The sequence below is a fragment of the Phasianus colchicus genome, chromosome 18 (genome assembly GCF_987193195.1).
Source record: "Phasianus colchicus chromosome 18, bPhaCol1.hap1.1, whole genome shotgun sequence".
Taxonomy (NCBI): Eukaryota; Metazoa; Chordata; class Aves; order Galliformes; family Phasianidae; genus Phasianus; species Phasianus colchicus.
In genome coordinates this window covers 5,129,887-5,150,030 of record NC_143453.1, presented here as the reverse complement: position 1 = coordinate 5,150,030, position 20,144 = coordinate 5,129,887, and the positions used below count along the sequence as shown (strand labels likewise).

The window sequence follows — 20,144 nt, the reverse complement described above, 5'->3', positions numbered from 1 at the left end:
CGGAGACACCGCCCCGCGCATGCGCGCTGCGGCCCGCGCCGGCGTGAGGAGAGCGGGGTGGCGGGAGGGGAGCGGTGCTGAAAGCCCGCCTGCTGCCGGGCCGGAGGTGCGTGAGGGGAGCCGCCGATGTGCCTCCATCTTCGCGGGGCCCCTCACGGCTCACTGAGCTCCCTGCCCGCGGGCGGTTGGCGCCCACGTTGCCTCCTCTGAGGGTTTTTGGTGATGCTTTCCTGCGCGTTTCACCTCTTTCTCGCGTCGTTCCCACGCGGGGAGGTCAAAGCCCTTTGGAGTGATGGCTAAGAAGGGCCGAGCAGGGCCTGGCAGCGCTGGGTGCTGCGGTGAGATGAAGGAGCAGCACGAGCCCTGGCAGCAGGGCTGATTTCAGGCAGCTCTCAGCGGTATCAGCTCAGCTGCCCTAGGTAAGGACACGGCAAAGTAAACAGCACTAATTCCTGCTACAGACCTTCACAAACACTGATTTTTAGGTCAGCTCTGTGATTTCGCTTGATTTCGTTTCTCTTCTTGTTTTGCTTTTGAGGCTGTCAGCGTGAAACAGAGCCGAGTGAAGTAAGTGACTCTCAAATGGAGAAGCAGATTGGAGGTGACTGTCGCAACCCGCCCGGCTGCTGTGCAGGCTGAACTCCAGCTTTGCCATCTTCCCTTCACACTCTGTTTATTCCAAAAGCTCGCTCACAGCATGGTCGGTTTTCTTTTCACTTTATTTCCTATGTTGGCAGCCAGTGCCAGCTGAGGTGTTTGGATTGGTGCAGGCTATCTCTCTCCAGACATTTTGTTCAGATAACAAAAATGGAAGCTTCCCCTACCTCAGATTCTTATGTTCTAGCAAAAAATATTCAGGAAAATCTTGTGACATCACTAATACAGAAGGGTCTTAAGCTAGGCCCTGAATACATGTGCAGGTATCGCTTCACCAGCTGCTAAGTACAACCATCCCCTGGGTGGAAAACAACAGCTGTTTAATCAGGCAGAGCAACACAAGTAAAACAATAGGGCCAGAGATGAATGGTTCCATCTGAAAATTCACATCCATGCAAACTTGTTTTAGGGAAACTTACCTAACAGATGTATCATTGATCCATTCCTTCTGGTTGAACTACTTTTCTCTGCCAATGAGAGTCATTTTTAAGCACAGGTAAATAAGTTACAATAGGTTATGAAGGTTGTTATGCTTCTCTTTGTCATTTGAACGGGTTTGAATCATTTTCTTTGTAGCTGTGGCCAAACTACAAGACAGTACTTGAAATAACAAGCCGAATAATGTTTAAAAATAATTACAAGAGCCACAAGCTAGCAGCAGAATCGGTAATACGTAGTATATAAAAAGGAAATAAAAATTCATGCTGCATTTTATTGAATTATAATTATTGTTATAGTATGATAAAAATCAAGTGTAAGTCAAATATGTAATTATCTTGCCTCCATTTCATGTAAATAGCACAACTATCTCTAAAGAGTTGAAACATGTCAGGAATAAATAGCACTTGATTATAAACCAGTTTCAGTGCAGTGCTACAGAGGGCTCGAGTAATGACTGAGGAACTGGCACAACCACCTTCTCTTCCTGAAAAAGACACTAAGCACAGAAAGGCTTTCTGTTTGGAAGGAACTGCCATAATTATCTGTTCTGACTTGTGCTTGTGCGGGCTGTGTGCATCCTTCAGGTCATTCCCCTTTCAGTTTCAATAACTGTGGTTGAATTAGGTGAGATCAGCTAGGTAAAACACCCCATCTTCTACTTAGATTAAGAGAAATATAAGGTGATATATTCAAGCTCGTTACCATTATCAGGTAAGACAGGGCAGCAGCTTCCTAGTCTGTCTCATGAAGAGTGGAGAGATGTATGGATTTTTAGTGCTGTTTAATGGTGCCACTTTACCTTTTTATTATATATGAATGAGCTTATGCTCTTTGTGTTATGAATTGGCAGCTTTTGTCCTCGGAATATCCTGCCAAATATTTGCTGCAGCACAACTGATGAAATAGGGATCTCTTGAAGTGCATCAGCTGCTGATAAAATACAAACTCAGCTGGCAGAATATTGCCTCGAGTAAGTGCTGTCCCTCTTACCCCATGCCCAGCTGCTGCTGCTTTTTGCAAAAGCCCCCATCAGTAGCACTGAATGCCAAATAAATTGTGTGTGTGGCTCATTCCTGGGTAAGGAGGAGTAACCTTGTATCAAAGATTTAGAATGAGAATCCTTATTTCTTTCAAATCAAGAACTGGGTACGCTTCCAAGACAAAATTAACAATCCTAATTGAAATGAGGAGGAAGTGGGAAAGGATATGTTGGATTTGGAGCTAGACAGCTGGAAAAGAAATACAGGAGTGAAAGCACTTAGAAACAAAACCTGAAGCGATTACAATCACTTGTGCAAATAAGGAAGCCTAAAATACTTCAGGATATAAGTCCACTAATTACTAATCTAGCAAATATGCCTCTATAGCTTTACCTTTGGCTGGCAGGAAAGAGGAAAATAGATTATTAAGAAACAAAGTTGTTATTCTTCTGGACTTCCTAGTGCATCGGCTGTTAAAGCTTTAGAATTGCGCTCACACTGTTCTGGAAGAGCTGTTTGGCTCAGATCACACAGACCAGAAGTAATGTCAAGTTTTCTTAGTTCATCACTCATCTGTCTGCAGTGCCTTGCGCTACACTGTGATGCTTCTTACTGCAAGGTACAAGACTGACATATCTAGGAGACTAGAGAATTTTTTAATGAAAAAGAAAAAAAATATCAAAAACCAGAATCAGCCTAAAACCCCCATGAGAGCATGTTTTCCTTGAGATAACACAAAGTTTAGGTGTGCTAATGAAGTTCCTGAAGTTTCAGCCTTAATAGGTCGATAATAATCACACCTCAGCATATCAGTAATCTCTCCTGCAGTTTCTTTGTGTGGGTAACTGCACTGAGCAAGAACAAAGTTTTTCATATGATTTAGATTTTAGTGCAAATTTGCACTGAAGTGCAAGAGATTTGATTATTGTTAGCCTGTGTGTTGGCTTGAAAAAGGGAGTGCTGGAGCAGAGCATGCTAAATGATTAGGATGATTTGACCTAAAATAAATGTGCTTGTTTTTTCACTCAAAATGCATGCAATTAAGATAGTGCATATGGTAACTTTTAACTGTCATATTGTGCTCAGATGAAATTTTGGGAGTGAAAGCAAATGAAGATTGATTTTTACCAAATCAGTATACAGAAGACCTGCTCATAGAATTGGTTCATGTAATGTGAATGTATGACACTGGCAGCTTAAAAAAGAAAAATAGAAAAAAATAATGCAACATTCCTAAGGTATGTAATGTGTTTTAAGGCCAGGCTGTTTCCTCATAACTGCATTCTCAGTTGTGTACTGATTTGCTTTGCACAGCATCCAACTGCAACATTTAATAAATAATGCAGTCACTAAATTGCATATGCTGATGAAGTAGAAAAATGGATCTCCTGACTATGAAAGATCAGTATCCAAACTCTGGAGGAGTGATAGGAAAAGGCTGGGGAAAATAGAATTGTGAGTTTCCTCATGATGTTTCTTTAGCTTAATAATTACATCTTGCATTCCCCTACATAATTTAAGCCTAGTTTATTTAAAATAGTAAGTAATGCCCTCTAGTGGAGTACATAGGAAAAGGAAAATAAGCCAGACAAAAAACGATCCCATTTTTAATGATCATGAAAGAGGCTAAAAACCATTTTCCCTTGAAATACACTGCTTATCACTGGTCTGTTAAGACATGCTAGTTAAAATGTGAAACATGCTGCAAGCAGTGCAGGTAGGTGTGTGCTAAGTGCCAGGGTTAGTTGGAACATCTGGATCTAGAACATGGCTTGGATCACTAGGAGTGTGGAATCACTTGGTCAGTGTGCAGACACAACAGCTTGCCACTGCAATGCCTGCAGTCTGGAAGGACTGTTTTTGTGATGTCAGCATCAGAGAGATTTGTCATTACATGTGAGAGCTGCACTGAATTCTTACACATTCAAAATAGCTCTGTGGGCTAAAGACGAATACACCTCAGGCTCCTGTATTGCAGTGCAACAGTCAGAGTTTATTATCAAAATGGATTTTCTGAGGAATCTGACGTATAGGGTTTCCTATACGTGTCCTATATGCTTTGTCAGGTCTTCTGCTTTATTTGTCAATTGGCAAAGGGTCCAAAATTGAGGTAAAAACTGACAATGCTGAAGAAAAACAATCTGACTCCCCAGCTGAAAAAAAAAAGTAGTTCAAATACTTCTAAACCTTTTCCAGAAGCCCACTGTACTCGTGTGGAGTCAATGAAATCCATTTTGAAGCCAAGTGATGGAAGAACATTTCTCTGAAGTAGCAGGCCAATGATTATTTGTCATGTGATGATTATTGAGCATCACTTTGGTTTCACTCTTCCTCCTGCTACTGCTAGAAGTTTTGAAGGCTTTTGGCTCACGATTTTCATGTGTTACCCATTAGTCCCTGCCCCTCCAGGAGGGAAGGAACCCATAATGTCCACGTATCATAATGGTTTGGACTTTAAATCAGCTTCTAAACTAATGTCAAGCAACACGGCAGTCAGAAGTGAATCATGTAAGCTTCTTAAGCAAAGGCTTTTCTATGTCTTATCTTATTGAGCTGTGGTGATTCTGTTACTTTCCTGTCATTAGTTCAGCTACCATAGGGTCTTGGATGAGTGGCTTCTTCACTACTGCTTGTTATTTGCTTATTACTTACTTTCCTCATCTGAGGCAAGCCCATTTCTTCTCTCTTTATCCTTTTGTAAAGTGTGTATTAAAAGAGTGAATAAAAAATCGGCCCATTCCCCAACCTGGTGTATCTTCACTGATAATAATGTAGTAACATGGGATCTAATTAAACTCTCCATCTTTCAGATTCCACATCATGGTTAATAAAACTGTGACAGTAGTTGAAAAGAAAAAAAAAAAAGTTCTGACAAAGATTTATTAATTAATTTATGCTTGTGAACAAATGTATCTGACAGTTGAATGATGAGATTGCCATATTCTGTACAAAGAGCTGTTTCTAGAAATCTTTCTGCTGCATTGTCAGCACCTGTAGTACAGAAATTCAGGAGTGGGTGTCAGTTCACAGACTCAAACCCAGCTATGAGGATGGCTGCATGCCCAGATGAGATGAAGGTTCAGATTTCTTGCTACTGTTCCTGCTTCTGTATGTTCAGTCTGGCTAGAAATGATCGAGCTGTCTGACTCCTGGCACAGGAGGGAGATGCTAGTTCTTACCTTCCTACGTTAGGCTTGCTAGAAGGTTTTATTACCAGACAAAAAAAAATCTCCCTAAACTCAAAAAGCTATTTCACACTAAAAGCTGGAAGGAAAGAAGCCAGTCAAGCTGAGCTTTCTGTGCCTTTTTTTTTTTTTTTTTCCTGTCCATGCTGAAAGTTGAGAGAAGCCTCCTTCAAAGGAAGAGAACCTCTCTACATTATCTGGGGGAAAATGGCAGTTCTGTGGTTACTTCAAAAATTCTGCTTTCTGGCAGGTGAGCAGATACTGACTGGTAGTGGCATTTTGTGCAAAACACTTGCAGATGAGCAGATAATAACAGCAAATGTCATTTTGTGCAGAACGCTTATTTTTCAAACTTTGAAATACATATTTATGGATATAAGAAAGACATATAAAATCTTTGTGTTTTTTTTTTTTTTTTTTTCTTTCAAGACTTAATTTCCTCAACTACTGGCAAAAAATAAATATTAAATTTTTTAATCTTCACTTGAATTGTCAAATTCCTCCCAGTCTGATACGCTCATAACTTCTGATGGAAGGTCAAGGTGATACTTCATGCGGTCTGCATGCCATTCTGAGAACCATTTCTCTGTTTCCATTAAAATAGCCCTGGGCAAGGTAAGGACACAGGCAGCCATCCCAGAAATATCATCCTCCAACTGGGGTCCATCCTCCCAACAGTCTCTCTCTGCATCATAAATGTGGACGTAGTCCATGCGGATTCCTCTGTTGTGGGATCTGCCTCCCAGGACATAGATCCTGTTGTCTAAGACAGCAATACCTGGCTCTCCATGTCCTGCAGGAAGTGGACATACATTTGTCCACTGATCAGTGCTTGGCCTGTAGCAGGCAACCTGTAAAAGGTACAAAATAGATTAGCCAAAATTGAATTTGGATCTCAGTGACAGAACCTGGCTGTATGGCAAACTAATTATGTAGCCACACCATACCATCAGTCCTTTGATGGGGTATTGATAATGGAGAGCATGTATCCCATGCAGGAGAAGTACAGTGCTCAGTGAAAAACCCAGTGCATATTTGCCATATAACTCAATCACAACATCTGACCCAGCTGTTGTGCTAACAGCTGTATGTCATTCAAACAAACAGATACAGAAGTGTGAGATGAGGACATGTTAATATAAGCTCAGACACAGCGCACCTGTTTGCATTAGGAAAAAATGTGCTGTATCACATAAACATGACAAACCTGCTAAACCATCTTGGCACCACATGCTGGAAAGTTTTAGATTTCAGTAGGTACCTACTTTACTAACTCCATTTATTTGTAAGCATCTTTTTGTAACTCAAATAAACTTTAGCTTGAATTTTGCTATCTTCATTGGCTTTGGCTTTTAAAAAAAACAATTTTTTTTCTTTTATATATCTTTAGCAGTTACAGAAGTCAGAATGAGACACAAGAAAATTCTCCAGTCATCACTGCCCATCAGGTACTGTATATTTTATTTATAAAATTGCCATCCAATCTATTCATTGTGCTTTCCAACGTATCCTTAACAAATCCTGTCCTGTGACTGTACAATGCTAATTCCAAAGTTCTTAACTTAGGAAGAAATGCATATGAGAAGGCAATTAAAGGAAACTCAGTTGATGTGCTACTTAATGGGCTATCTGCATGGGAGTGAATGTCATTCAGCAAAAATATTTTAAAATTTACATGAATCTCAAATGCTACAGCTTTAATGCTTAGTGCATTCAAGGCAGCAGCAAATAAATCATGGCAAGTTCTGCAATGAAGTGGAAGAGAGCTGATGCTAGAGAGTTTTACATGTGTACTTAGGAGGAGAAAGACATCAGTGTGCAAGCATCTGTAAGAAACAGACTCTTCCAAGATGTAGGTATGATATGCTCTCACCTGGTGAACATCCCTTCTGTAGCCAGAGTCATTGTTGCTTCCTCCAATTACATAGAGCTTTCCCAGCAGTGCAGCCATCCCATGCCAAGCACGTCTCTCTGGACCATCTGCTAAAACTTCCCAGCGGTCAGTCTTTGGATCATAACATTGCAGCTCCTTCAAATAATCTTCTCCTCTCCTCCCACAGGTAATATACATCTTCCCATCCAGTGCTGCTCCAGCATGTGCATATACCTGCATCGCCACGTGGGAAAGCAAGAGTTTGACGTCTGTGTTTATGTATTTCTCCCAGCTTCAAAGTATGGAATAGACATTAAAGAAGTGACATTCTTCATGAATTATGCAGATATTAACATCTGGAAGGATCTTCTATTTTTTTATAGACAACTCCTTTCAAGGTGATTATGTTGAAAGTGTGAATTTCTAAATTACCCCAGAATTTCCAAAACTTCCAGAACTCCCATGGGTTGTTCTTTCTTACTATTTCTTTATTAGAAACTCATCCATATAATTACTTTTCTCCCTTGCCTACTTGGAAGTCCGTGAACTAAATAGTATACAGAAACTGATGTACCCTCACTCAGAGGGTGGTGAGGCACTGGATCAGGCTGCCCAGAGAAGCTGTGGATGCTCCATCCCTGGAGGCTGGATAGGGGTTGGGCAACCTGATCTAGTATCTGATCTAGTGCCTGATTTAGTAGTTGGCAAGCCTGCCCACGGCAGGAGGTGTTGGAACTAGATGATCTTTAAGATCCCTCAAACCTGAGCCATTCTGTGATCCTATGGTATCTTCCTAGTATTTGATGATTTCTTCTAATTGGGAATAAAGCATGCTTATTAGGACTGTAGATAAGAAGCTTGTACTATTCATGGTTTACCTATCCCAGGAGGAATGGGAAGTTCCTTGACTTACATGTTCAATTTGAAATAATTTTAAGGATTAATACAACAGAGGTGCAGGGGAAAACAGGAAGAAAACAAGAAAAATAAGCATTAAACCTCAAAATTAAAGTTATACGTTATTATTAGTCTTTACTGGTATGTTTATCTCAAATGCAGATGCTACTGCTTCCCATGCAAGTATCAGCAAAATGAAATCTATGCATGAGAAAAGCACCTAAAAAGATGAAATTAGGAACTGGGGAACTCTATCAGTGTGTGTGGCTAATGCACTCCTTACCTCCTTCTTTAGAGGTGTCACATATTCCCAAGTGTTGCTTTTAGGGTCATACCTCTCCACTTCTCTCAGGTCTTCATGGTAATCTCGGCCTGCGACGGCATATATATAATTGTCCACAACACAAACACTGAGGTCAGCATGCTCCTGCTGTAAGGACTGGATCTGGAACCATTTGTTGTGTCGTGGGTCATACCTTGTAAAAGAATGGGATCAAAGAAAGTGATTCATACATCCACAGAATCACTGCTGGAATACAAGACAGCACCACACATGGGGTTACTGTACTGTCTTTGGTTGAAATTAAATTCAGCTGTAAGTGGAGTGAAATACAGCCCTGTCAGCTTTTTATTATTAGCAAAGTTCTTTTTGTTTATTTTTAGAAGATGTATTTCAGCTGATACAATCATGCTATAAAAGCCTAGGTTTTCTATTGTATTATACGTGCCTTCAGATTATGTATCAAAATCTCTGTTAGCATAAAGCCATTCTACAAGGTAAAACATTCTAACAGTAGCACAGACTGAATCTGGATCTTCAAGACATCAAAGGGTGCATAAGCATTTTGTGGCTTCTTTGATTCTTTCTTTCCAACAAATGTGCTGCTTCAAGTAAGGCTCATGGTTAATTTTCAAATATAAGTGGCTATCTAATCTGGAAATTGTAGTTACAGTGACAGCTGATGGTGAAGTGAAGATGTGCGTGGCATGAAATCAGGGCAATTCCACTAAAACTAGTAAAGATAAGATGATTTCATTATAAAATCAAAAGGGTTTATATCTGTTTTTGCAATGTAATGGGCCTCAAGATCTAAAACTGTTCCTTTCTCCAGTGCATTTTTTTCTGGCACAGAACTGAAGGCAACCCTGGAATGCTGCTAATGTGCATACATTTTCTCAATAATTAACTAATAACAGCATTTTATTTACAAATCCTTTCTGGTGGCTTTGCATAGGGATGAGAACTACACACAGAGGACTTTCAGAAAATCTCATTTCAAGAGCATCTAGACAGTCTAGATTCTGGAGAATTCTAGTTCATTACCATTTCCTACACATTTAATACTTCACTCCCTCCAACAAAGAAGAGAAGGTTGCACATGTAATACTCCTGCATAAGCAGCTGTTACTACCCAATCAGCCTTGGCTTTGTTCCATAAGCATTGCTGGAAGCTTTCTGTTGTTATGATGCTAATTTCCTTATTTCTTGTGATTTCTTCCAGTGAGAGGCTCCTATCTTTTTTGCCAGCAAGCATACAGGCTGCGCTAAAGGCTTACTGACTCAGAGATGGGCAATGGGGTGGAAATGAGAATAGTAGCAGGATTATCCTTATCTTACCTCCAACACCTTGACTCTGCTCGAAAACCACTTACATTGTTGTCTCCGCCAATTAAATATACAAAATTATTGAGAACAGCAATCCCCTGGTTGGACATTCTGGGGGCTAGTGCAGCTGTAAAGTGCCTCCACTCTCCCAACAGGGGGTTCAGATACTTGGCTTGATCACTGAGAACAATGGATGGAGTAGAATGCATCCCTCCAAATCCCACTACACACTGGAACTCTGATCTCAGCTGTGTCTGGGAGCTCTGGAGCATTGGCTGAAGACATTCATTCTTGTGGTACATTAGTGCATCTGCGACTGTATCTTTTAAAGGACATGGACTTAATTTGTCATGAAGCCTTTGCAGGATCTGGGGTTCCATCAGAGGAAAACGAACTGTCTCAAGTAGCTTAAGGGGCTCCATCAGGGAGACCTGATCTGTCTCCAGTTGCTCTGGAGAATAATGATAAAAAAGTGCACCATCATAAACTTCAAATTCATAGTTAACCTCCAAACGGTTGCTACTGAGAAGGGAGTAGACCTTCTGCAAGGGTAGCTGTCGGTATGCTTGTGTCCTTGAGAAAGCTGCAAAGTTCTTCAAAATGTAGGAGTCCAGCTGATCGCTCAAATGTCTCAAGTCATAATGGTCAGCTAGTTTGTATACATCCAGGATGTTCTCTTCATCTACCCAGGACATTAGAAAATCACAACAGAACTTAATGACTTCTGGAATCTGCAAGAGAGAGAGACCTTTTATTTCATACACCCTTTGCCTTACGTTCCAAGATACAGATGACAGAAGCATAGAACAGGAAGCTTCCAAAAACTGTAAAAAAGTTGTTGACAAGAAAATTGCTCTTCTCACAGTCTGATCACCGTGTTCACCTTTCCTCAGAGAAAAATCACAACTCAACATGGATACATAGATGAATATAACCCAGATCTAGCCACACTATACTGCAAGCCTTTGAGTTTTGCTTCTTCTGTAGCAGCAATGCATCTTCTGGGGCACATAGGATACTGAACAGCCAGACTGCCTCATTAACATGAGAGATGAAGGCTGCCTGGGAGGCAGTCATGGAAACAAAAGGCATGAAGAACATGGCAACAGCCTCTCCTTCAGTTGCTCTCTCAGAGCACTACAGACACACTGCATCACAGATTGCAACTATAACAAAAATATCTGCATCACTCAAGAGCCTAGAAAGCCATTTGAGAAGAACATTAGCATGTAGTGTAGTCTTCCGTGTATTATCTGAAGTTGTATCTGACAGGACAACTGGCAAAGTAACAACTGATCAAGAGGCCCTCCACTAACAAACTGGTGCTAAGGGTGTAGCCAAGCAAAGCACCTGGAAAGTTTAAGGTTAGTACCAAATCCTATGCAGCAATTAGCTGCAAGGAAAATTAGAGAAAAAAACTGCCTTGAAAGCAAAAGGCACTTTGTGCAGAAACAATGGTAGTAGTGATGAGGTCAGGTAAGGTTACGTGCCTGTGGACTCAATCTGGGGTAAATCTTGGCAGGTTTAAGCAGCACAATGATTTCTGAGCAGCATCCCTGTCCTTTATCATAGGTGAGCAATATTCTATTCTAGGGAAGCTTTTATGTGCTGATCAGTGAAAGTGAGTGCTTCATAAAATAATCTTTTAGACAAAATGCTCTGTAGCTGATGAAACCATAGCACAGATCAGACATGCAAGCACTGGTTCATTATTCCAGCCCTTCCAATGGTTACTGCATTCCAAAGAAAGTCTTCTCATTGGAATCATGCTCTGTTTCACTCCCTAGCCCTCCAGCCATGTTTTGTGTTTCTTTCATTCTTGCTTTTGTTTCTTGTTTCTTTTTCATCATACCTCCCAGCACCTCACCTGAAGCTGACAGGCTGCAGCTAACGTTTCCTGTACACTGTTGACACTGAGTTCCAGCTCAGAAGTATAAATGAAATTCAAGATTTTACACATTGCGTTGTAGGAGATGCCATGAATATGAACTTCTTCTTGTTCCATCTCTCTCAGTCCTCCTGCAAACATTCCTCTGTAAAAAAAAGATTTGCATTTGAAACTGTATTCAGTTTGCTTATCTTATGCTATCCTGAGAACATAACAAAATATTCAAAAAGATAAAATCCTAGTCAGACACTTCTTTGGGATTACCTCTTTTCTAAGCCAATGATACAAAAAGCACAGACTTTCAGGACCTAAGAAAGGAATACCTCTCATTCTGCAGGAAAACAGTGGGGACCACTTGAAAGATGTAATTCACAGTGGAAGATTTAAATACAGACCCAGTACATACAGACAGGCAGTGGGTGAAGGCAGATACTCTAGGGATAGGGAAGAGAAAAACAGGAACTTGAGGTTTTTTAAGCTAGAGCAGTTCTTCCAGATTTGTCTGGACTGCCTTCAGATTTATTTGTTTACAAAAATAAAGTGAGTTATCTTCTCCCCTTTACACACCTCCAAGGCTGTGAATGTAGTGGAGGTAAGCTCACAGTGCACTAACAAGAACTTTATTTCTACAGACACATAACAGAGAGATGAAGTTGTAGCATTCTGAAACCCATTCAGCTCTACCTTATGGATCTAATTCTACATCAGGAAGCAGCGTGCGAAGTGTACTAACAGAAGATTTGAAAGTTGCAATGTTGTTTTACGCTCATTCACATGCTTGTTACTGCTGTACTGCAAGTGTACCTGAAATAGTCACAGGATGCAGCTAACAGTATCCGATGAGCCTCAATAGGTTTCTCTTCCACTACAAGAACTACATCAAAGAGGATGCTGCTGTCTCGGAGAGATACCAAGCCACTGAGCAAAGCCTGAGAGTGCTCCGCACTGCGGTATGTGTTGCTGGTGCGCTGCTGAAGGGAGGACTCGAGTTGAGCTTTGTGTGGCTGAGTCAGCTCCTGATCCTCCGCCATCCCAGGCAGAAATGCTCAGCCAAAAGCTGCAGCAGAATGAAATCTGTGAGACAACAGAATCAGCAAAGGTTTGTGTCTTTTGCTTACAAATGGTCCTCTGACACATCTATCGCAATAAATAAATCAAACTCTTCAGTCAAAGAAGAACCATCAAAAACAATTCTACCCAAGAGAAATTATCCTGAATGATACTGAAAATAGACAGGGATACATCAACATATCAAACTGGCAAAACATGGCATTACTAATGATTTTTTGACTCCTGGTTTTCCAATCCAAAAGCATGTTGCATGTGGGGATGTACACATATTTTCACTTCCCAACCTATTGCCAATCCCCTTGTTTCCTTTGCATTTCTATGATGTCTCTAACAAACAGCAGATCTGTCACAATTTTTTCCAAATTCCACATTGCCTAATATCCTCAAATAACTTTGTTGTAAAAAAAAAAAAAAAACAAACCTGCACCTTCGGTCTTTCACTTGATATTTTACCATAGAATCTGAAAGCTTTATTCTCTCCTGTTTTTTGCTTTATTTTCCTTAGCTGAGTACATTTCCATTCTTTACAATACCATTTGAAACTACAGGCTTTGCAGTGAGCTTCTTTATTGTGCTGACTTCAAGCTAGCATGTACAACTCCTTTTGACTTCACTGTGGGTCTCTGCAGAGGGGCTATTTCCTTTGGTGTAGGCACTGTAGAGGGCTATCCCATACATCTTTGTACTGCTGCCACTGACACTATAGGAAGGTCCTTACAGCATATGGGGAAATGCCTGTAAAAAGCTAGCTGGAAGTCACTGTCTCATGCCTGTGGGTAAGCACTCAAAATCTCATGATTCCTCTGTTAGCATCCTGTAATGCACTCTTTCTATTGTCTTTGAAGAATGTGAGAAGTTGCAGCAGTTAGATCTGATGGACTATGCGTAGTTGTCAGAGCAGACACTCAAAAAAACACATTAGCAAAAGGAAATACCTTAGCTGACATGGCTGCTTAAGGCACAGTTATAACAGCCTCTCCTCCAGTGGCTCTGGGAAATAGCTTAGTGGTGTGAGGGACAGACACAAGGGGTTATCAGCAGTCAGAAAAGCAAAAGCAGAACAAATCCAACAAATCCAAACAACCAATGAAGAGATGAAACCACTGCTAATTGTACCAGCCATAGACAGGAATGCCACGTTAGAAGTCTCCCAAAGTACTGCAAGGTATTCTGTGCATGGTCAGTGAGGAAAGAAGGTGTCTGGATGGCACAAAGAAATATGAAAACAGTTATTGCACTGCCTGAAGGAAGTCACCTTTTGCTGTCCAAATCAAAAGGAAGCTAGGTGCACTGCTTGCTGGGTGGGATGGAAAAGAATTGCAAATGTATATTAATGGTTGTCTGCTCTTTGCCAGCAAAACCAGGGCAAAGAGCTCAGAAGAGCAGCTTTGATGAGACTGCCTTCTAGGAAGCACATTCAGGTCGATTATGCAGGGAAGCTATCCATCATCAGCTGAAGAGATGAATAATGGATTCTTTTTCATGACAGGTAGATGTTTTTCCTAGAAATAAGATGACTGCCTTTGAAGCAGACAAAACATTACTGTATCATTTTATTTGCTCCTGGGAAATACGAGTGATAGATTGAGGCAAGGCAGATAATATTAAAAGAAAGGCAGATAAAGGAGTGAGCATTATTAGGTGTTGATCAGAAATTCACTAAGAATAAATGCAGCAAAAACAAATTAGGCTAAGATACTGTCCAAATGAGGAACAAATTCAAACAAACCACATGTACAGAGTTGATGTGTTTTAATGTGGTTAATGCTCCAAAAAATGTACCTTTTCAACAAATTAGGGAGTTGTACCAAAGTGAGCCTCTAAAGAGTGAAATAATTGCAACAAAAAGCAGAAGTACATGTAATAAATGAGCTGTTTTCTGAATTCTAAGACTTTTGTTGGACAGAGAAAACAGCATGACCTTTGATGCAGCCTTAGTGTGTGTAGGTGGAAGTGAGACTAGAGGAGAAAAGAAGTGTGATGTGCTACAGCTAAACTGGACGTTGCATCTGCTCAACAAATTTTAGTAAAGGCACGTGTTGTAGAAGTAGCTTATTATTAATATATATTATATAATTTTCATGGATTGTTGCCTACTTCCCATTGAACAGTGAGTGGGGGATGACCAGAAGGAATCACTTAGCTGATATACTGAGTGCCCTCAGCTGTATAAGAGGCAGCTGGGATTGGGTGGGTACAGTTGTGGAAAGCGGTTGCTTGAATGAGGGTGGGGGAAAATTGGGTTGGTGTTCTGGTTTTCTGAACTAAGTGCAGTGCTCTTGGTTAGCTGATAATGTTATGTATGTCTCTATAGTGTTAAATATAGACTACAAAGTTGCTACAGAGGGGTATCAGTGTTAGCACAACAGTGTCTTGCTTTGCAGACTATGTGGTCTAACTGCAGGTTTTCTCTAGTGTGTTTTATGCCTTTGTTACTGCCTAAAATCTGACAATCCAACAGTGGAAATATGCTATTTCATGTGCAGAGTACCAGCTGGATGCAGGGAATCACTGCTAATATATCTAGGAATTCTTATGCCTTGTTAGCATTTGTCAATCTTAAAAATAACAAGGGACTTTATTGTAACTGTACATTATCTAACTCCATCTCAAATCTGCATTTTGCTCAGTCTTCTCTTTAGAGGGAGGAATAAAAGGGCTAAATGTAGTACAGGAGGTACAGCTGTGAATGAAAGTACAGAAGAGACTTGTTCAATTTCCTGCATGCTACAGAAAACCTTCTATTTACTATTTTTTCATCTGACCATACGTGAACTTTGTTATCTTGTAAGCCTGGAGACACCATTTTCATAGGCTAGCATATCCACCCTTGTCAGTGAAGGAGCTGTAAGCAGGCCTTTGCTTGCCATTACAATCCCTTGAGTCATACAGCTGAGTCTCTTCTGTTGTGGGCCTCTCTAGCATCAGCTTCTTGATAGCAGAATGTTCTTGTGGCATTTCTATTCTACTTCTCTTACTGAGAAATTCAGTCTGTGACTGAGTAATGTTCCTAGAATTTTAGTATTTTGTCTTTTTTTGGTCCTCTTGTGTGAGTTTATCAGTGTTGGGCAGCTGTTAACTGTGAGATTCAGGGGCTGAGAATTGCAGGACTGACCTTCAGATGGAAAGGATGAATTCTTTAACAGCACCAAAGACAAAAAGCATGTTCTCATGTGCTGTGGGATTCTGTCTCCAGAACCAATGGAAGGCAAGTCCTGTTCTAACCACCTTAAAACTGTAGATAAAATCAGCCTAGGGACTTTCTTAGCTGGCTGCATAAAGTCTTACAGTTAGGTTGGCTTGTATTTATCTTTCAAGGGGCATTGGTTAGTGGACTGACTAATACTGGGGTATTACAACTGAATATCTCGTGCATAAAGAGAAAAGAGGTATATGAGGTCAGTAATTGCATGAGCACTTCTATAGGCAATGCTAATGTGGGGAGACACGTACTGTTTGGTCACTCCTCCACATCAAGGAGATGAAAGAATAAAACAATCACCCCCAAAAAACCTAAACTCAAAATCTTCAGAGCTATCTAGCACAACAGGACTGCTCTTATTCAATAGGCTGAAATTTTATGTGTTATGTGCCTGGATTCTATTTAGAAACCAGGAGAAAGCAACCGTGCCTGCAACCATAGAGACAGAGGAAGTATCTCAAGGAAATGAGTATTTCCTATACTATGTTCAAAGTTCATTTTATTATTAGTGGTCTCTCGAAACAAGCTGTGGGTGCATGGGAAGCTAAGTATTTTAGATAGCTCTGTGATCATCTTGTATTCAATCTTCATTACCACAGCATGCTTCTGCAGAACGCTTGTATGGAAAAAAAATTAATTATTCAACTAAAGTATCTGTTTATCAGTGTACAAAAAGAACTGTGGCTTGGTGTTTTAACAAAATCCTCTTCCTGATCAATGACAATACTTGCCTTTACACTAAAGATATGTAGCCTATGAGGGGGGAAGTTGGCAGTGGGACAGGAAGAGTTGATGGAATACATAGTAGCTTGATCAGTCAAATAGCAAAATGGTGAGAGACTGGGATGCTGGTTTGCTCTTGTGCTCACTGAAAAACTTCATCTGTTTAAGAACACAGGGTACAGCAGTGGGGTAGCTCAACTAGAATGGGGAAAAGGAAAATTAAAGGTATGCTAAAAAACATATGCTATGGGACTGTAACACCAAGATGTTTGTGTACTCCTCCAGTAAAGACCAACCTGAGGTGTAGCAATTTATCTGGTTACAGTATATGCTTCCTGAGACTGAGAACAAAGTCCTGCTTCCCTACAAAATAATCTGTGCTGTACCTTCCAGCAGCTGGGTCTGGGCACGTTCTCAATACATCCTGATGTCAATATAGGTATATTCAGCCTTTACACTTTGCTGAGATATGCTATGCAGTGATCACATGCTTTAAACAGACTGTTGATGATTCAGTGTGTTGAAATCTATTATTGATATTGCATGGTACAGTAGAACCCTGGATTCTGTGACTAGCATCCAAGTCACACAGTGATGCTTACCAGTGTGTGCTGGGGGTGGTGGGCTGTTCTGAGAGCTTGGTTACAGGAGGGGGAGTAACCAAGTTAGTTTCTATGGAAACTCAGACATTTTTATATCAAATTGCTTCTGGCTGTCAGTTACATCTCTGTATATGAGGAGGTATCTTACGCAGATCATGATATTTTCTTCTGCATCAGCTGTGCCCAAAATAAACTAGAACTTGCTGGTGTCGGGTATCCTAATGCTGTTTAGCTTGCTGCCATATGGACAGGTGGTTCAAGCCTGGTGGGGGTCCAACACTTTCTTAGAATTGTGGGATAATTCAGGCTGGAGAGAACCTTGGGAGGTCTCTAGTCCAGTCTCCTGCTCAAAGCAGAGAGAACTTAAAAATCAGGTTGGGATGCTGATAGCTGTGTCTAGTTAAGTGCAGAATATTCGTCCTTTGTGATATTTGGAAAACTGAGTGCTTGACCATCAGACTTGTTTTCTTTTTTATTCTGTCTGAATTCCATTCCTGCAGGTTATGGGATTTGCCCTTTCATCCTCACCCTGTGCATCGAAGGGAATGCAACAGCCATGCCCTAAGGCTTCCCACACCTCCCTATCTCCCAAAGGAGTAGGAAGAATTAGGATCTAAGCCAGCCTTCAGCTGACAGCCTGATATGAGACAGCAAGATACAATACTAGAACAAAATGCTAGTTATGCTGACTCTCAGGGGTTGCAAATGTGAATAGGCAGAACCTGGCGAGGTACCAGAATTCAACAGGGCAGAGGGCATGCAAACAAATAAATCAACTAGTCAGGGAGCGTGTAGAGTGGGGAGGCAGCTGGGTGCCTGCCAAAATAGCTGAGAAAAACAGATGTAATGCCACAAACAATGCAAACTGAAAAGCAAAACTATTGTTCAGCATAACTGGAGTGCAAATACTGGAATGATTTACCAACTATACCATGATTTGCAATAGGAATTTGTGAGTTTGTTTGCTATGTAAGAATGTGAGTATACCATTTTGTGTAGACAGAGTTAAGTTAGTTGCATGGCTTTTGAAGAAAATTGAAAGAGAGGAGGTATGAAAGAAAAACAAGCTTTGTGCAGCAGTGCTTATTTCACAATTATCCCTCCATGCAGTCACAACTGTGTGAAAAAAATATATATCTTCCCAAAGTACCTTTTAACTTAGGGAATCTTCTACAAGTAGGGGAAATAACCCAAACAATTACTTTAGTCTAAGGTCCTCACAAAAAGAAACAGTGGCATCTGGTACCACGTGGCATCTCAGTTTTAGTTCTGAGCACTCAGTGATGGGAGTTACAATTTTGGTAGGCCCACACACGCCATCTTCTTTAAGTCACCAATGCAGACATGCAAGCACATTCCTCCGAGCTGAATTTCTGAGTCATTTTCAGTTTCTAGCATTAGTAGTATACTTGAAGTGTGGGAGGAAACCTAAAGGTGTAGTTTGGGAAACAGCTTCTGCAAATGATGCTGTCTCACAAATGTTGATATTCATTCCTTTCAGAAACAAACATTTGTTTTTTTTCCCCCCGTGCCTTTTACAATGTATTTCTAAGACACACTGAGACTAAAACATCTCATTTAACATAGATATGGCAAAACTTCCATGAAATCTATTCGTATTTAGGCATATAAATATTTTAAAAGATTTTTTTTTTCCCCACAAGCAGCATAACCTAAAGAGCATGAGCTGCCTAACTGGAATATTTTGCCTTACCCACAAACTGATCATCTCTTTCCTGTAGCCTGCCCAAATTCATGGAGCTGTGAAGTCTTCTGATGGGTATTTCTGGAAGGTGCCTTGTGGCCCTAATAACTACCAAAGGTAAGTTGCAGTAAGGGAAACAAATTCAATACAGTGCTATCTCATACAATGAGATAACAATCTCAATACAGTGCTTTCTCCAGAGGCTTCATCATTTCTTTCTCTCTACTTTCTGGTTTGAACAGAGCTGCTGTTGTGTTTGGAAAAGGAACAGCTATGTTTAGACAGCATGTACCTGCCCATCCTCAAACCTACATTAAGGCTTCAGCTTTCTCCAGTCTGAGGATGGAGTGAGGTCCTCAATGTTTAGCTCTACGTCTACAGAGATCTATAAACCTTCCACAGAACCAGGCATAGTTACTATGCCAAAACACAGCTGATCAGTTAGCCAATGTACGTGCTCTGGGACTCTTGAGAGGCTTGGCGAGCTGGCAAGGCTGCTTTGTTGAACTACTTCAGTCACATCATGCATTTTTAATTGCCTAAAGTACACGGAAGAAAAAACGTTAAAGAAGTAATTAGTTCTGTGCCAAATACAATTAAGTGACCGGGTGGAGAGCAGAGGGTGCTTCCAACACATCTAAACAGGAATTCATTTGCGCTGCTCACCGTGTTTGTTTCTTTCTTTCCTGCAAGGACCTGCGTCGTTTGGTTGTTATTTCCCCCTGTCACTCACACATTTGAACACCAGCACAACAGAACGCGCAGTTTTCTCTACAGGAGGTGCTACCTGGAGCTCACAGAAGCGCTTTGATTCTCCCCCAGCCGCGTGACAGCGGGGTGAAGGACAGTTCAAGCACAGCTCTGCTTTTGCTTTCCCTTCCCCTGCCGACAGCGCCTTCGGGCCCGCGCCCCGCACCGCCCCGGCTCGCTCACCCCACGCACCCCGCGGGGCCGGGACGAGGCGGCCCCACAGCCCGCGCCCGGCCCCCCCGCGCCCCTTCCTTCGGAGTCAGCTCAGCCCGGCGCCGCCCCCAACCCCGCCGCCCCACCACCTACCGAGAGCGGCGGCGGCGGCCTCCGCCTGCGGCTTCCGCCTTCATGCGCCCCGGAACCGCGGCGCCCCCGCCTGACGCGCCCGCCCGCCGGGGGAGGGACGGACGGCGGCTGGAGCCGGGCGTGGCGCGCGAGACCCGGACACCTGCCGGCACGGCGGCGTCCCCGGGCAGCGGCACTCGGGCCCGTCGCCTGCGCAGTGCGGCTGTGCGCTGAGCGGGGCCGGCCGGGCCGCTCCCGCAGACGGGTTGCGTGGAACGG

The 20,144-nt window shown here is 41.7% G+C and overlaps 1 protein-coding gene and 1 long non-coding RNA gene across 4 annotated transcripts; one reads left to right on the top strand and one right to left on the bottom strand.

Annotated features, from left to right (window-relative positions):
- Window positions 1–57: 57 nt before the first annotated feature.
- On the top strand, window positions 58–9,615 carry LOC116228477 (uncharacterized). 2 transcript variants are annotated; one of them, XR_016472131.1, is made up of 4 exons: window positions 58–419; window positions 6,654–6,711; window positions 7,324–7,534; window positions 9,536–9,615. It is a non-coding gene; the product is annotated as an uncharacterized LOC116228477 (long non-coding RNA). The 2 variants fall into 2 exon arrangements; XR_004166779.2 differs by lacking the exon at window positions 9,536–9,615 and having other exon boundaries at window positions 72–419; window positions 7,324–8,310.
- Window positions 4,037–20,043, bottom strand: KLHL22 (kelch like family member 22). Of its 2 annotated transcripts, none has more exons than XM_031592329.2 (7): window positions 19,887–20,043; window positions 12,332–12,584; window positions 11,507–11,672; window positions 9,652–10,370; window positions 8,317–8,509; window positions 7,137–7,370; window positions 4,037–6,114 (listed from the first exon to the last, which is right to left on the bottom strand). In XM_031592329.2, the coding sequence occupies exons 2-7, from the start codon at window positions 12,556–12,558 to the stop codon at window positions 5,737–5,739; spliced, it is 1,917 nt and encodes a 638-aa protein (XP_031448189.1). In that variant the 5' UTR covers window positions 12,559–12,584; window positions 19,887–20,043; the 3' UTR covers window positions 4,037–5,736. The 2 variants fall into 2 exon arrangements, with proteins under 2 accessions (XP_031448189.1, XP_031448188.1); XM_031592328.2 differs by having other exon boundaries at window positions 12,332–12,601; window positions 19,887–20,042.
- Between the last annotated feature and the right edge of the window lie 101 nt (window positions 20,044–20,144).